Source organism: Oncorhynchus clarkii, chromosome 9 (genome assembly GCF_045791955.1).
Source record: "Oncorhynchus clarkii lewisi isolate Uvic-CL-2024 chromosome 9, UVic_Ocla_1.0, whole genome shotgun sequence".
NCBI classification, from domain to species: Eukaryota; Metazoa; Chordata; class Actinopteri; order Salmoniformes; family Salmonidae; genus Oncorhynchus; species Oncorhynchus clarkii.
The window spans coordinates 74553972-74568867 of NC_092155.1; the positions used below are offsets into that span (position 1 = coordinate 74553972).

At 44.3% G+C, this 14896-nt stretch overlaps 1 protein-coding gene across 2 annotated transcripts; it reads left to right on the forward strand.

Annotated features, from left to right (window-relative positions):
• The first annotated feature begins 1735 nt into the window (after positions 1–1735).
• On the forward strand, positions 1736–13765 carry LOC139417417 (G protein-coupled receptor 157). Of its 2 annotated transcripts, XM_071166694.1 has the most exons (4): positions 1736–2300; positions 10361–10574; positions 10860–11054; positions 12550–13765. In XM_071166694.1, exons 1-4 carry the CDS (start codon positions 1924–1926, stop codon positions 12775–12777), a joined length of 1014 nt encoding a protein of 337 aa, XP_071022795.1. In that variant the 5' UTR covers positions 1736–1923; the 3' UTR covers positions 12778–13765. The 2 variants fall into 2 exon arrangements, with proteins under 2 accessions (XP_071022795.1, XP_071022796.1); XM_071166695.1 differs by lacking the exon at positions 10860–11054 and having other exon boundaries at positions 1771–2300.
• Positions 13766–14896: the final 1131 nt, after the last annotated feature.

The following is a 14896-nucleotide window of genomic DNA, read 5'->3' on the forward strand; positions in this document are numbered from 1 at the left end:
CCCCCAAGCCATAAGACTCCTGAGCAGCTAATCAGCTGCTCCTACTCTCTGTTATTATTTATGCATATCTATGCATAGTCATTAACACCTTATTTGTTCATCATTGTGAATAACTCACCACAGGTTAATGAGAATGAGAAGGGATTGCTTGAAAGGATGCACATCACTCTGCAATGTCGGGTTATATGCGAGAGAGTCTCAGTCTTAAATCATTTTCCATGCACAGTCTGTGCCTGTATTTAGTTCTCATGCTAGTGAGGGACGAGAATCCACTCTCACATAGGTACGTGGTTGGAAAGGGCATCAGTGTCTTAACAGCGTGATTTTCCAAGGCAGGATACTCTGAGCACAGCCCTATCCAGAAATCTGGCTGTGGCTTCTCATTAAATTAAATTTTCACAGAACCGCTTGTTGCAATTTCGATGAGGCTCTCTTGTTCAGATATCAGTAAGTGGACTGGAGGCAGGGCATGAAAGGGATAACGAATCCAGTTGTTTGTGTTCTTTTTCGGGAAAGTACCTGTGTAATTGCTCACCCAACTCACTCAGGTGCTTCGCTATATCACATTTGACATTGTCCGTAAGCTTGAGTTCATTTGCACACAAAAAAATCATACAATGATGGAAAGACCTGTGTGTTGTCCTTGTTAATGCAGACAGAGAAGAGCTCCAAATTCTTAATCATAGCCTCAATTTTGTCCTGCACATCGAATATAGTTGTGGAGAGTCCCTGTAATCCTAGATTCAGATCATTCAGGCGAGAAAAAACATCACCCAGATAGGCCAGTCGTGTGAGGGACTCATCATCATGCAAGTGAAAATGATGGTCAGTAATGAAAACGCTTAAGCTCGTCTCTCAATTTAAAAAAAACGTGTCAATACTTTGCCCCTTGATAACCAGCGCACTTCTGTATGTTGTAAAAGCGTCACATGGTTGCTGCCCATATCATTGCGTAATGCAGAAAATACACAAGAGTTTAGGGGCCTTGCACTAACAAAGTTAATCATTTTCACTGTAGTGTCCAAAACGTCTTTCAATCTGTCAGGCATTCCCTTGGCAGCAAGAGCCTCTTGGTGGATGCTGCAGTGTAGCTAAGGGGCGTCGGGAGCAACTGCTTGCACGTTACCAGTCCACTATGTCTCCTTGTCATTGTTTTTGCGCCATCAGTACAGATACCAACACATCTTGACCACCAAAGTCCATTTGATGTCACAAAGCTGTCCAGTACTTTAAAAATATCCTCTCCTGTTGTCCTGGTTTCCAGTGGTTTGCAGAAGAGGATGTCTTCCTTAATTGACCCCCCATAGACATATCCCAGGAGCTGTGCCAGGCCCGCCAAGTCTGTTGACTCATCCAACTGTAACGCATATAATTCACTGGCTTGTATGCGAAGCAGTGACTGTTTCCAAACTCCTGCCATGTCACTGACGCGTCGTGAAACAGTGTTGTTTGATGAAGACGTTGTCCGTATAGTTTTTGTTGGCCTTTTCATCACCCAAATGTATAGCCCCGTTGGAAAATCTAAATTAACTGTTTGAAAATGTGAATCACATTTTTATTTGGCTTACCCCCCAACGGCATTGCGCGTACACTTATCCCAGTTTGGGAATAGCCGATCTAGTTCAATTGTGTCACGAGTCCACATTTGGATCCGTTTGCATGTTTCGATGGGGGACTTTTATTTTGAAGGCAACCCGCCGATTCCATGAGTGTGCTCACGCTAATGTTGTTCATGACACACACATTAACTTTACAACTACCTGGGTACACTACAGTTTTCAGGATCCTTTGACGCGGTGACTTGTTCACCCAAGCAACTAGGCCTATTCGTTGATGGAATAAGTGTATATTGGAATACTGGAAAACTATTCGTGCCTTGTTAGTGAGTGTAGATTGACCTAGCGCGCAGTAGTTTTGGATATCATGGCCGTTGATAATCAGACTGTTGTGTACATTTCAGAACAGATAGTTATTTTGATTTCGTGTGCCCTGTCTTTTTTGGGCTCTTTACTTATTATCTTTACGTACATCATTTGGCCAGATTTGAGGACAACGCCGAGAACACTTCTGGTCTACTTGTCCGTGGCTGACTTGTTGTCTGCGGGCTCGTACGCATACGGAGTTTGGAGTGTCTTTGAATCAAACTCTGTGGATTGCGTCGTTCAAGGAGCGATATCTACTTTCGCCAACACGAGTTCGTTTTTCTGGACTGTCGCTATCGCTATATATCTGTACATTCTAATCGTCAAGTCGAATCAAAGACAAGCTGACAGCTTCGTGTTATGTTTTCACGTTATCAGGTGGGTACTTGCGCTTGATTCATTTTCATATAACCAAAATAATAACAGTTGTATAAACTGTGAAATGTTTTGATTGATTCGATTTGAGTTTGGGATATGGTCTGTGAAATATCAAGGCCAAGAGTCACCTGATCCAGCTATGTTGTTTCTCTACTCTAGTATGACGCGTTTATGAATATTCATGAGGAATATATTACCTTACAATACCTGGGAACTTCTGACGTTAGGCTATTTCACCATGTAACTTGGTATTAATTCCGCGTTCACATGCGAGTCGCAACTATGAAACTAACATTTCCAACCTTCTAACTGGTTGTCGTTATGCACGTGCTGCGTTCAAGGAATCAGCAAGTCAGACATTTCCGATTTTAGTTCGGACTAGCATGTGAACGCGGCATATAAATTATGTCACCTGGTATTGTACTACGTACTGTAGTGTAAACTATTGATACTGTTTCAAACCTTATGAAAATTAGACTGAGCGTCTTCAGGGCTACACCTGAAGCACATGCACACCTATGGTCTCCTGTTTACTCAATTTAGCTAAATTAACACCCAATTAATACTCAATTAATGGTCAATTAATACCGAATGACACGTTAGAGCATGTTTTGCAGTACACCTTACATCCAGTCCACTGAAATAGAGTTGAATAGACACCACAGAAACATGGTAGGTTTCTTATTGATAAACAATACAGAAAGGATAGTCTGCCTTTTGGACAATTCTTCACTGAGTTGCTATTTAAGCAATAAGGCCTGAGGAGGTGTGGTATATGGCCAATATACCACGGCTAAGGGCTGTTCTTACGCACGACGCAATGCGGAATACCTGGACACAGCCCTTAGCCGTGGTATATTGGCCATATAACACAAACCCCCCCCAAGGTGCCTTATTGCTATTATAAACTGGTTACCAATATAATTAGAGCAGTAAAAAATATATATTTTGTCGTACCTGTTATATATGTTCTGATATACCACGGCTGTCAGGACTTGACCCACCCAGTTTATAATTATTTTTGTATATAACATCAAAACCCTTTCTCCACCTCAGAGCCCAGGCAGTGGACATGCCTTGTTACAATGTGTGTTGTGTTCTATAATGAATTCTCCGGTGATCCATTTTCTATTGAACCTCACACAACAGAACCATTTCACACAACAAGGCCATTCATAGTACATGAATAATAACAAACATACAGTTGAAGTCAGAAGTTTACATACACCTTAGCCAAATACATTTCAACTCAGTTTTTCCACAATTCCTGACATTTAATCAGAGTAAAAATTCATTGTCTTAGGTCAGTTAGGATCACCACTGTTTTAAGAATGTGAAATGTCAGAATAATAGTAGAGAATGATTTTATTTCAGCTTTTATTTCTTTCATCACATTCCCAGTGGGTCAGAAGTTTACATACACTCAATTAATATTTGGTAGCATTGCCTATAAATTGTTTAACTTGGGTCAAACGTTTCTGGTAGCCTTCCACAAGCTTCCCACGTTAAGTTGGGTGTATTTTGGCCCATTCCTCCTGACAGAGCTGGTGTAACTGAGTCAGGTTTGTAGGCCTCCTTGCTCGCACACGCTTTTTCAGTTCTGCCCACAAATTTTCTATAGGATTGAGGTCAGGGTTTTGTGATGGCCACTCCAATACCTTGACTTTGTTGTCCTTAAGCCATTTTGCCACAACTTTGGAAGTGTGCTTGGGTTCATTGTCCATTCGGAAGACCCATTTGCGACCAGCTTTAACTTCCTGACTGATGTCGTGAGATGGTGCTTCAATATATCCACATAATTGTCCTTCCTTGTGATTCCATCTATTTTGTGAAGTGCACCAGTCCCTCCTACAGCAAAGCACCCCCACAACATGATGCTTCCACCCCCGTGCTTCACGGTTGGGATGGTGTTCTTCAGCTTGCAAGCCTCCACCTTTTTCCTCCAAACATAATGATGGTCATTATGGCCAAACATTTATATTTTTGGGACATTTCTCCCAAAAGTACGATATTTGTCCCCATGTGCCGTTGCAAACCGTAGTCTGGCTTTTTTTATGGAGGTTTTGGAGCAGTGGCTTCTTCCTTGCTGAGTGGCCTTTCAGGTTATGTCGATATAGGACTCGTTTTACTGTGGATATAGATACTTTTGTACCTGTTTCCTCCAGCATCTTCACAAGGTCCTTTGCTGTTGTTCTGGGATTGATTTGCACTTTTCGCACCAAAGTACGTTAATCTCCAGGAGACAGAACACGTCTCCTTGCTGAATGGTATGACGGCTGCGTGGTCCCATGGTGTTTATACTTGCGTACTATTGTTTGAACAGATGAACGTGGTAAATTCAGGCGTTTGGAAATTGCTCCCAAGGATGAACCAGACAAATTTTTTTCTGAGGTCTTGGTTGATTTCTTTTGATTTTCCCATGATGTCAAGCAAAGAGGCACTGAGTTTGAAGGTAGGCCTTGAAATACATCCACAGGTACACCTCCAATTGACTCAAATGATGTCAATTAGCCTATCAGAAGCTTCTAAAGCCATGACATAATTTTCTGGGATTTTCAAAGCTGTTTAAAGGCACAGTCAACTTAGAGTATGTACACTTCTGACCCACTGGAATTGTGATAAAGTGAAATAATCTGCTTGTAAACAATTGCTGGAATAATTAATAGTGTCATGCACAAAGTAGATGTCCTAACTGACTTGCCAAAACTATAGTTTGATATCAAGAAATTTGTGGAGTGGTTGAAAAACGAGTTTTAATGACTCCATCCTAGGTCTATGTAAACTTCCGACTTCACCTGTGTATGTGATTATCGGTGCCAAATCAGACTTTAGTTCCTATTTGAAATCATTTGTAATACTTTATCTGGCCTTGATTGAGCTTGCCTGCTGCAATGGAAGCAATAGAAATAGTTGCAAAAGTGCAACCCCCATCCTGCACTCCAGACAGACCAGAGCAAACGCTGAAATTATTCGTAAGATGTTGAATAGTATTTGAACCAGGTTTTGATCCCAGTACACTTTTTATATAAACCAGCTCAAAAGGGAGCAGTTGATTGAGGTTTGTGTACCTTCAGCTGTGTCCCAAATGGCACTCCATGCCCTACAGTGCATTCGGGGAGATATCGGACCCCTTCCCTTTTTTCACATTTTGTTACGTTACAGCCTTATTCTAAAATGGATCCACTTGTTATTTTTCCCTCAACCATCTACACACAATAAAACCCATAATGATGAAGCAAAAACAGTTGTTTTTAAAAAAAAATCCTTATTTACATACGTTTTCAGACCCTTTGCTATGAGACTCGAAATAGATCTCAGGTGCATCCTGTTTTCATTGATCATCCTTGATGTTTCTACAACTTGATTGGTGTTGTCTCTACCTTCTTGCCCTTTGTGCTGTTGTCTGTGCCCAATAATGTTTGTACCCTGTTTTGTGTTGCTACCATGCTGTGTTGTTACCATGCTGTGTTGTTACCATGCTGTGTTGCTACCATGCTGTGTTGTCATATGTTACTGCCTTGCTATGTTGTTGTCTTGGGTCTCTATGTTGTGGTTTCTCTTGTTGTGATGTGTGTTTTGTCATTATTATATATATTTTTATTTTTTATCCCAGCCCCCGTCCCTGCAGGAGGCTTTTTGGTAGGCCGTCATTGTAAATAAGAATTTGTTCTTAACTGACTTGCCTAGTTAAAGGTTTAAATAACAAACAATTGGAGTCCACATGTGGTAAATTATATTGATTGGATATGATTTGGAAAGGCAAACACCTGTCTATATAAGGTCCCAAAGTTGACAGTGAATGTCAGAGCACCAAGCCATGAGGTCGATGGAATTGTCCGTAGAGCTCCGAGGCAGGATTGTGTTGAGGCACAGATTCTGGGGAACCTTCCAGAAGGACAACCATCTCTGCAGCACTCCATTAATCAGGCCTTTGTGGTAGTGGCCAGGCTGAAGCCACTCCTCAGCAAAAGGCACATGACAGCCCGCTTGGAGTTTGCCAAATGGCACCTAAAGGACACTCAGACCATGAGAAACAATATTCTCTGGTCTGATGAAACCAAGATTGAATACTTTGGCCTGAATGCCAAGTGTCACATCTGGAGGAAACCTGGCACCATCCCTACGGTGAAGCATGGTGGTGGCCGCATCATGCTGTGGGGATGTTTTTCAACGGCCGGAACTGGGAGACTAGTCAGGATCGAGGGAAAGATGAACAGAGCAAAGTACACAGAGATCCTTGACGAAAACCTGCTCAGGACCTCAGACTGGGGGCGAAATTTCACCTTCCAACAGGACAACGACCCAAAGCACACAGCCAAGATAACGCAGGAGTGGCTTCGGGACAAGTCCTATGAATGTCCATGAGGGGCCCGGACTTGAACCCGATCGAACATCTCTCTGGAGACCTGAAAATAGCTGTGCAGGTCCCCTCTAAACTGACAGAGCTTGAGAGGATCTGCAGAGAAGAATGGGAGAAACTCCCTAAATACTGATGTGCCAAGCTTGTAGCCTCATACCCAAGAAGTCTCGAAGATGTACTTGCCGAATGCACTGTATTTGTGAAATGGCCTTACCCATGCCTCCTGTAAGACTCTGTTTCATCTGTATTTATGAAATGGCCTTACCCGTGCCTCCTGTAAGACTCTGTTTCAACTGTATTTATGAAATGGCCTTACCCGTGCCTCCTGTAAGACTCTGTTTCAACTGTATTTATGAAATGGCCTTACCCGTGCCTCCTGTAAGACTCTGTTTCATCTGTATTTATGAAATGGCCTTACCCGTGCCTCCTGTAAGACTCTGTTTCAACTGTATTTATGAAATGGCCTTACCCGTGCCTCCTGTAAGACTCTGTTTCAACTGTATTTATGAAATGGCCTTACCCGTGCCTCCTGTAAGACTCTGTTTCATCTGTATTTATGAAATGGCCTTACCCGTGCCTCCTGTAAGACTCTGTTTCAACTGTATTTATGAAATGGCCTTACCCGTGCCTCCTGTAAGACTCTGTTTCAACTGTATTTATGAAATGGCCTTACCCGTGCCTCCTGTAAGACTCTGTTTCACCTGTATTTATGAAATGGCCTTACCCGTGCCTCCTGTAAGACTCTGTTTCAACTGTATTTATGAAATGGCCTTACCCGTGCCTCCTGTAAGACTCTGTTTCAACTGTATTTATGAAATGGCCTTACCCGTGCCTCCTGTAAGACTCTGTTTCAACTGTATTTATGAAATGGCCTTACCCGTGCCTCCTGTAAGACTCTGTTTCAACTGTATTTATGAAATGGCCTTACCCGTGCCTCCTGTAAGACTCTGTTTCAACTGTATTTATGCTTCCTCTAATATATGAGTAGTATTTTAAATTTGAAAACATTGTTTTTCTACATTTTAATTTATAAGTATTGAAAAATTATACATAAATATTGAACTATTTTTTATTTTGTAAATGTTTAACATAATATATTTCAGAGTGGGATCACTGGGTGAAAAAAAATATATTTAAGTTTGTCTATTAATTAGCAAAAATTTCTAAATGTGTTTTTGCTTTGTCATTTATGGGGTATTGTGTGTAGATTGATGTGTGGGGTGGTGGGGGGGTGATTGTAATCTGTTTTAGGATAAGGCTCTTACGTAACAATGTGGAAAAAGTCAAGGGGTCTGACTACTTTCTGAGTGCAATGCATTTAATGCCCTGGTCAACCGTAGTGTCCTATATATGGAATAGGGTACCTGAATGGAATGAGTCCAGAAATATCCTTCAATTATATTACGAGTCCTGAATTGAAGATGTTGGCCCTCAGTGAGTGGAAGATTACCTGAACGCGCAGGGCGTCACGCTCTCCCTCAGTGAGTGGAAGATTACCTGAACGCGCAGGGCGTCACGCTCTCCCTCAGTGAGTGGAAGATTACCTGAACGCGCAGGGCGTCACGCTCTCCCTCAGTGAGTGGAAGATTACCTGAACGCGCAGGGCGTCACCTCTCCCTCAGTGAGTGGAAGATTACCTGAACGCGCAGGGCGTCACGCTCTCCCTCAGTGAGTGGAAGATTACCTGAACGCGCAGGGCGTCACGCTCTCCCTCAGTGAGTGGAAGATTACCTGAACGCGCAGGGCGTCACGCTCTCCCTCAGTGAGTGGAAGATTACCTGAACGCGCAGGGCGTCACGCTCTCCCTCAGTGAGTGGAAGATTACCTGAACGCGCAGGGCGTCACGCTCTCCCTCAGTGAGTGGAAGATTACCTGAACGCGCAGGGCGTCACGCTCTCCCTCAGTGAGTGGAAGATTACCTGAACGCGCAGGGCGTCACGCTCTCCCTCAGTGAGTGGAAGATTACCTGAACGCGCAGGGCGTCACGCTCTCCCTCAGTGAGTGGAAGATTACCTGAACGCGCAGGGCGTCACCTCTCCCTCAGTGAGTGGAAGATTACCTGAACGCGCAGGGCGTCACGCTCTCCCTCAGTGAGTGGAAGATTACCTGAACGCGCAGGGCGTCACGCTCTCCCTCAGTGAGTGGAAGATTACCTGAACGCGCAGGGCGTCACGCTCTCCCTCAGTGAGTGGAAGATTACCTGAACGCGCAGGGCGTCACGCTCTCCCTCAGTGAGTGGAAGATTACCTGAACGCGCAGGGCGTCACCTCTCCCTCAGTGAGTGGAAGATTACCTGAACGCGCAGGGCGTCACGCTCTCCCTCAGTGAGTGGAAGATTACCTGAACGCGCAGGGCGTCACGCTCTCCCTCAGTGAGTGGAAGATTACCTGAACGCGCAGGGCGTCACGCTCTCCCTCAGTGAGTGGAAGATTACCTGAACGCGCAGGGCGTCACGCTCTCCCTCAGTGAGTGGAAGATTACCTGAACGCGCAGGGCGTCACGCTCTCCCTCAGTGAGTGGAAGATTACCTGAACGCGCAGGGCGTCACGCTCTCCCTCAGTGAGTGGAAGATTACCTGAACGCGCTCAGTGAGTGGAAGATTACCTGAACGCGCAGGGCGTCACGCTCTCCCTCAGTGAGTGGAAGATTACCTGAACGCGCAGGGCGTCACGCTCTCCCTCAGTGAGTGGAAGATTACCTGAACGCGCAGGGCGTCACGCTCTCCCTCAGTGAGTGGAAGATTACCTGAACGCGCAGGGCGTCACGCTCTCCCTCAGTGAGTGGAAGATTACCTGAACGCGCAGGGCGTCACGCTCTCCCTCAGTGAGTGGAAGATTACCTGAACGCGCAGGGCGTCACGCTCTCCCTCAGTGAGTGGAAGATTACCTGAACGCGCAGGGCGTCACGCTCTCCCTCAGTGAGTGGAAGATTACCTGAACGCGCAGGGCGTCACGCTCTCCCTCAGTGAGTGGAAGATTACCTGAACGCGCAGGGCGTCACGCTCTCCCTCAGTGAGTGGAAGATTACCTGAACGCGCAGGGCGTCACGCTCTCCCTCAGTGAGTGGAAGATTACCTGAACGCGCAGGGCGTCACGCTCTCCCCAGAACTGCTGATGTTGAGCATTGCAGGCGGCTACCGACTGACTGATCTACAAATCACCTTGCATCACATATAACCGCTCGCTTATTATTTTTTTAGATCAGTCAGTTACCATTTACCCACAATGCATCATGGATTTGATTCTCTCGAACACGGCCAACATCTCATCTTGGGTTTTAAGGCTCAAAATTAAAGGGGTAGCATGTTGAAATGTTAGCCTTGATCCACACTGAGTGGTTCTGTTTCGTATAGTTAAACGATAGTGAAATAAAGTCGATTCAGTTTACATACAGGCTACTGAAATGTTACACTACATATGACTATGTGTGACTAGTGTGACTTTGCAGGAAGTGAGTTGCAGATTTTGGGGTTGCACTTTCAACATGTAGGCTATATAGCGAGGCCTATTAACAGTATTTCTTAGTAGCATGACATAGTTGCACTTAATGATCACCAGACTGTAGAGGAAGTGCGTGGCTGGCAAGCTAGTCAGGAGGTTCACAATTAAATGTTAATTAATTAATTATTCCTGCTCATCCACCACCACCACCACCTTCTCTTCCCCTGTCTCCCACCTTCTCCCCCCCCCCCCCCCCCCAGCTGGGGCATCCCTCTAGGTATCACAGTAGCAGCTCTGGCTCTGGGCCGTATTGGCTACGATGCATCGGAGGTGTCTGTGGGCTGGTGCTGGGTGAGGATCCAGGCTCCAGACCATGTCCTGTGGATGCTGCTCACTGGGAAGATATGGGAGTTCCTGGCCTATCTCACCCTCCCCGTCCTCTATGTCCTCATCAAGAAGCACATCCACAGAGCGGTGAGGATCTGTTACAATCTATACCCCAGTACTATTGAAGTGGTAACCGGGGTGAAATTTGGGGAGGAATGCATGTAATTTAAAAATATATATATAAAAAATTTACCAAAAAAATAAAATGTTTAGCTAAATTCATGATGATATCACTGCGGTTTTACATTGATTTCGCAGAGTTCTCGAGGTGGCTTTACTAATTCCAGTGTAGACTATCAGACATTTTCCATGGCAGGTCTCAAGCACATTTATCCACTTGATAAATATTCCTGTTTTCTCTCTGTCGTCCAGCATGCGGCTCTGTCTGAGTACCGGCCCATCCTGGCCTGCAGTCCTCTGTCCCAGTCCCTTTCCAATATGGCCGATAGGAAGTTGACCCTTATCCCCATCATCTTCATCGCCCTGCGTATCTGGAGTACCGTGCGTTTCCTGCTGATGCTGGCTGACTCGCCCGCCAGGCAGAACCCTGTGCTCGTCACGCTACATGTGAGTTTGTGTTGGCACATCTCCAGGACTCCATGTTCTATCCTCACCAATGATTCTCAAAACCTGCCGCAGTAGGGTTTCCGTTAGCCGGTAATAGCCGACTTTTGTTCCGATTTTAGAATTGGCACCGGCCGGGTTGTCCAGGAGAAGAAGAAACAATACCACTGTGAAATAATGTTTTATAGCCTCTTCATTGTAGGAAATGCATTAGATTGGTCATGTTTATCGGTCTGTAGGTTCATTCGCAAAATATAGTGGAATTAACTTGACGTTTTGTGTAGTATATTTGTTATGGATCTTATTTATCACATGGTCTTTGAGTGGAAAATATATTAGACAGCGCAAGAGATCGTATGGTGCTTTCAAGACAACTGCGAACTCAGAAAAATACGAGGTCCAATCATGACATCGGTGATCTTCAGGTCGGAAAGTTGGAGCTCCTAGAAAGAGGCTTGACTTCCCGAGTTGGAATTCTGAATTGCATGACCATTGAAAACGACTTTTCCCAGTCGGAGCTCCCCCCTCCAGTTCAAAGTTGTCTTGAACGCACTGAAGTCTGAGATTTCCGAGGACCCAGATGTTTTAAACGCGGCATCAAACGACAACGGAAGGCAGGCTTCATCAGCGCGACACACACCACTATGGTTGGAGGCCGTATGCATTTTGTCATAAACATATATTTCATCGTTTGAAACCTCAACTATTTTAATACATATTAAGCGGCACGTCTTACCTTGCTTTAAAGTAGCTTAGTAGATCTCATCTACATTTTTAACGGATATTTTCATCTTTGTCACTTGAAACCGCTCTCATTTTGACAACGGTGCTTTTCCCGCGAATTGCGTTATGGAACGAACATTCGCGCATTGCCTACCGCCTTCTGCGTATTGCTTCTCTTTATAATGTGAATAAATATTAGTTTATCAACATTTTAAGCTAAACGTTATCTGTTCCTTCACACTCTCTTTTTAACGTTTTTTAATTTTTAATTGGTCTACTGGTTGTATGAATTTGGGATCTATCTTCCCACTAGGCTATTTGTTTCTCGACAAGCTGATGAATAGAATAGGTAGCCTAAACTTTTCTATTATAGTAGATTGACATAAGGCTAGTGATTTTTGCTGTTTATTATTCATCTTGTTGGCGGAGGAAAGGTAAACGCGGACAGTTATTCTAACATGTTCAAAGTGCACATCGGACTTGCATGTTCTGTTAATTTTAATGACATGTTCTGTCTGTCAGTCAGAGCACAGTGGGTGAACACTAATCAGGTTACAGCACCCTGTAAAATGTCCTGTAAATTTAAAACGTTGCAGGTGAAATGTTCAGCACCACATTTTCCTAATGGAAACCCTTCTATGCCATATAGGAACTTTTGGCAACAAATATCAGTACCTGTCTATCCATCCACCAACCCCTGTTTCCTTCATTTCATCTTTTACATTCATCCTTTAGTCATATGTCCATCTGTTAATGGTTTTATCTGTTTCTCTAGGGCATTGGGAACACCTTCCAGGGAGCTGCAAACTGTATCATGTTTGTCCTGTTCACCCAGCCAATCCGCTCCCGTCTCTCCACCATGCTCTGCTGCTGCTCCTGCAGGGTCGGGTCTGGGGCCTCCAACACACCCAACCACAGTGGTTTGGGCCTGGATGTGGAGACCCCCTCACAACCAGAGGACACCCCGAATATCAGCTCTCGTGGCTGGCCGGACGGCTGCTGACCCTGGATCTGAATGGCTAGACGGAGCACGCTCGTACCCTGGCTGGCTTTCTGAGACACTTTTCACACTACTGAGCCGAGCTGTACTTCACTGGCCACATCCTCTGCTATAGATGCCTGGTGCTTTGTGAAAGCAGAGCATCAGAGCTAGCACCGACGTTGAGTTGGGGGGTTGGAAACAAGCTTCCGTACTGCAGTCCACTCATTAATGCAAGTGGCGGGGGGGGGGGGGGGGGGGGGGGGGGGGGGTTGGGGGGGTTGCAAATTCTGCAGACATGTGCACGTTGTACGGCCTCTCCTGACAGGCCACACATTCAACATGCACTTTAGGTGATGAGGATAATCAAAGCATTAAGCACGCATGTCGTTTTTGTTGGAAGAGATTACTTGCTGTGCTCAGTCACTAGCATTGGACCATCCATAAGGGTGAACGCCAAGGTCATTCTAGCAGTAAAGTTGTACATAGGGGCTCTGTTCAAAAGTTGTGCACTATATAGGGAATAGGGTGCCATTTGGGAAGCACATGTGGATGTATTTTTAAGGGTTTTTCCCCAAGACAACATTTTTATGTTGTTCTAACATATCGGTGTCTTCCTATTCTTGTATTAGAGAAACAGACAGTGCAATTTAATATTGTTATTTTTATACCGGGTTATCGTTGAGTTTATAGCATTGTTTAACAATGTACTTTTGTATATCAAATTAATTTAGCATCTATACTGTTTTTGTAAATGGCACCATATCATTACTACCAATGACGTTTACAAAAGCCCACAACCTACTGAAAGATGGCGTCGAATTTGGCTGTACGAAGAGTCTATGTTCTGAAAAGGGCTCTCGCTCAACATAGTATATTGGTAAAGAGGAAGGTAAAAGTTGGGAAGGTGTGCCTTATCAATAGCTGTCTACTTTGCCTTCTCTTTCTACTACTTTTGTTTTTTTAACTGACGTTTTTGAAATTTAAATCATAATAAAGACTAATAAATCCACTAAAGACTGATCTCTGAGCTACAACTGTCATTTTCCTCTGTCAACTGTCATTTTCCTCTGTCAACTGTCATTTTCCTCTGTCAACTGTCATTTTCCTCTGTTAACTGTCATTTTCCTCTGTCAACTCGATATCCTGAACAATGTATTTTAATTAGGCGATTCATTGCTTTTTGTGGAAAAATAACATTTAAAGCTAATTTTTTTGGGGGGGGCTAATGTGTCAGGCCTGGCCAAAAGTAGTGCACTATATAGGAAATAGGGTGCCATTTTGGATGCAGAGAAAGTGCTGCTGTGTTTAGGGGGAGAACTGCTCTCGGCCAGGAGTGATTATTGTTTTATTGACCTTTCCAGAGGTCAAGTGGCTGTTGCAGGAGTCGCTGATTGAAGAGGGAGGATGGTTGGTGAAGTTGATTTATTGATCATTCTGTGGTCTCTCTAATTGTGATTGATTAGACATGTTGTGTGAAGATAAAAGAGGAAGAAGATTGCTTTATTGTTTTGTCACAAGACTTACAGAATAGTTTTTGTGTCTCTGGCTCGGTAGATGTGGTCCTCTGTGGGCAGTCTAACACTGTATGTGGTGTCATTTGCCATGGGCGATCAGTCAGCCCTTCTCCTTTATGTCCTAACCAAAACATACAGTCCCTACATTGTGCTCTCGATGTTGCAGTCCAGTTTCCCTTATTTATTATGGGGTCAACAAACAATGGATTATTTGTTTTATAAAAACAACAGGCATGAGGAATAACCCTATTCTAGCCTGGTGCCAGATCTGTTTGTGCTGTCTTGCCAACTCCTAAGGTCAGTGGAGGCTGCTGAGGGGAAGACAGCTCATAATGGCTGGGAACCATGTGTTTGATACCATTCTGCTGCATCCATTACCACGAGCCTGTCCTCAACGATTTAAGGTGCCACTAACCTCCTGTGGGTTGTCACGTCATACGAGTTCTCTGTAGATCTGGGACCAGGCTAGAAAGACCCACGCCTGTCCATGTGGAAGGAAAGGCTATGGTCATATGCATCAGTTCTGTTTTAGATGTTCTAGCAGTTAGTCTCGAGCCGGAAACCTAGAGGTTTGGAAAGTTTAAATCCTGCATCTGACACAAAAAAAATCAAGTTAGAATTGAGCT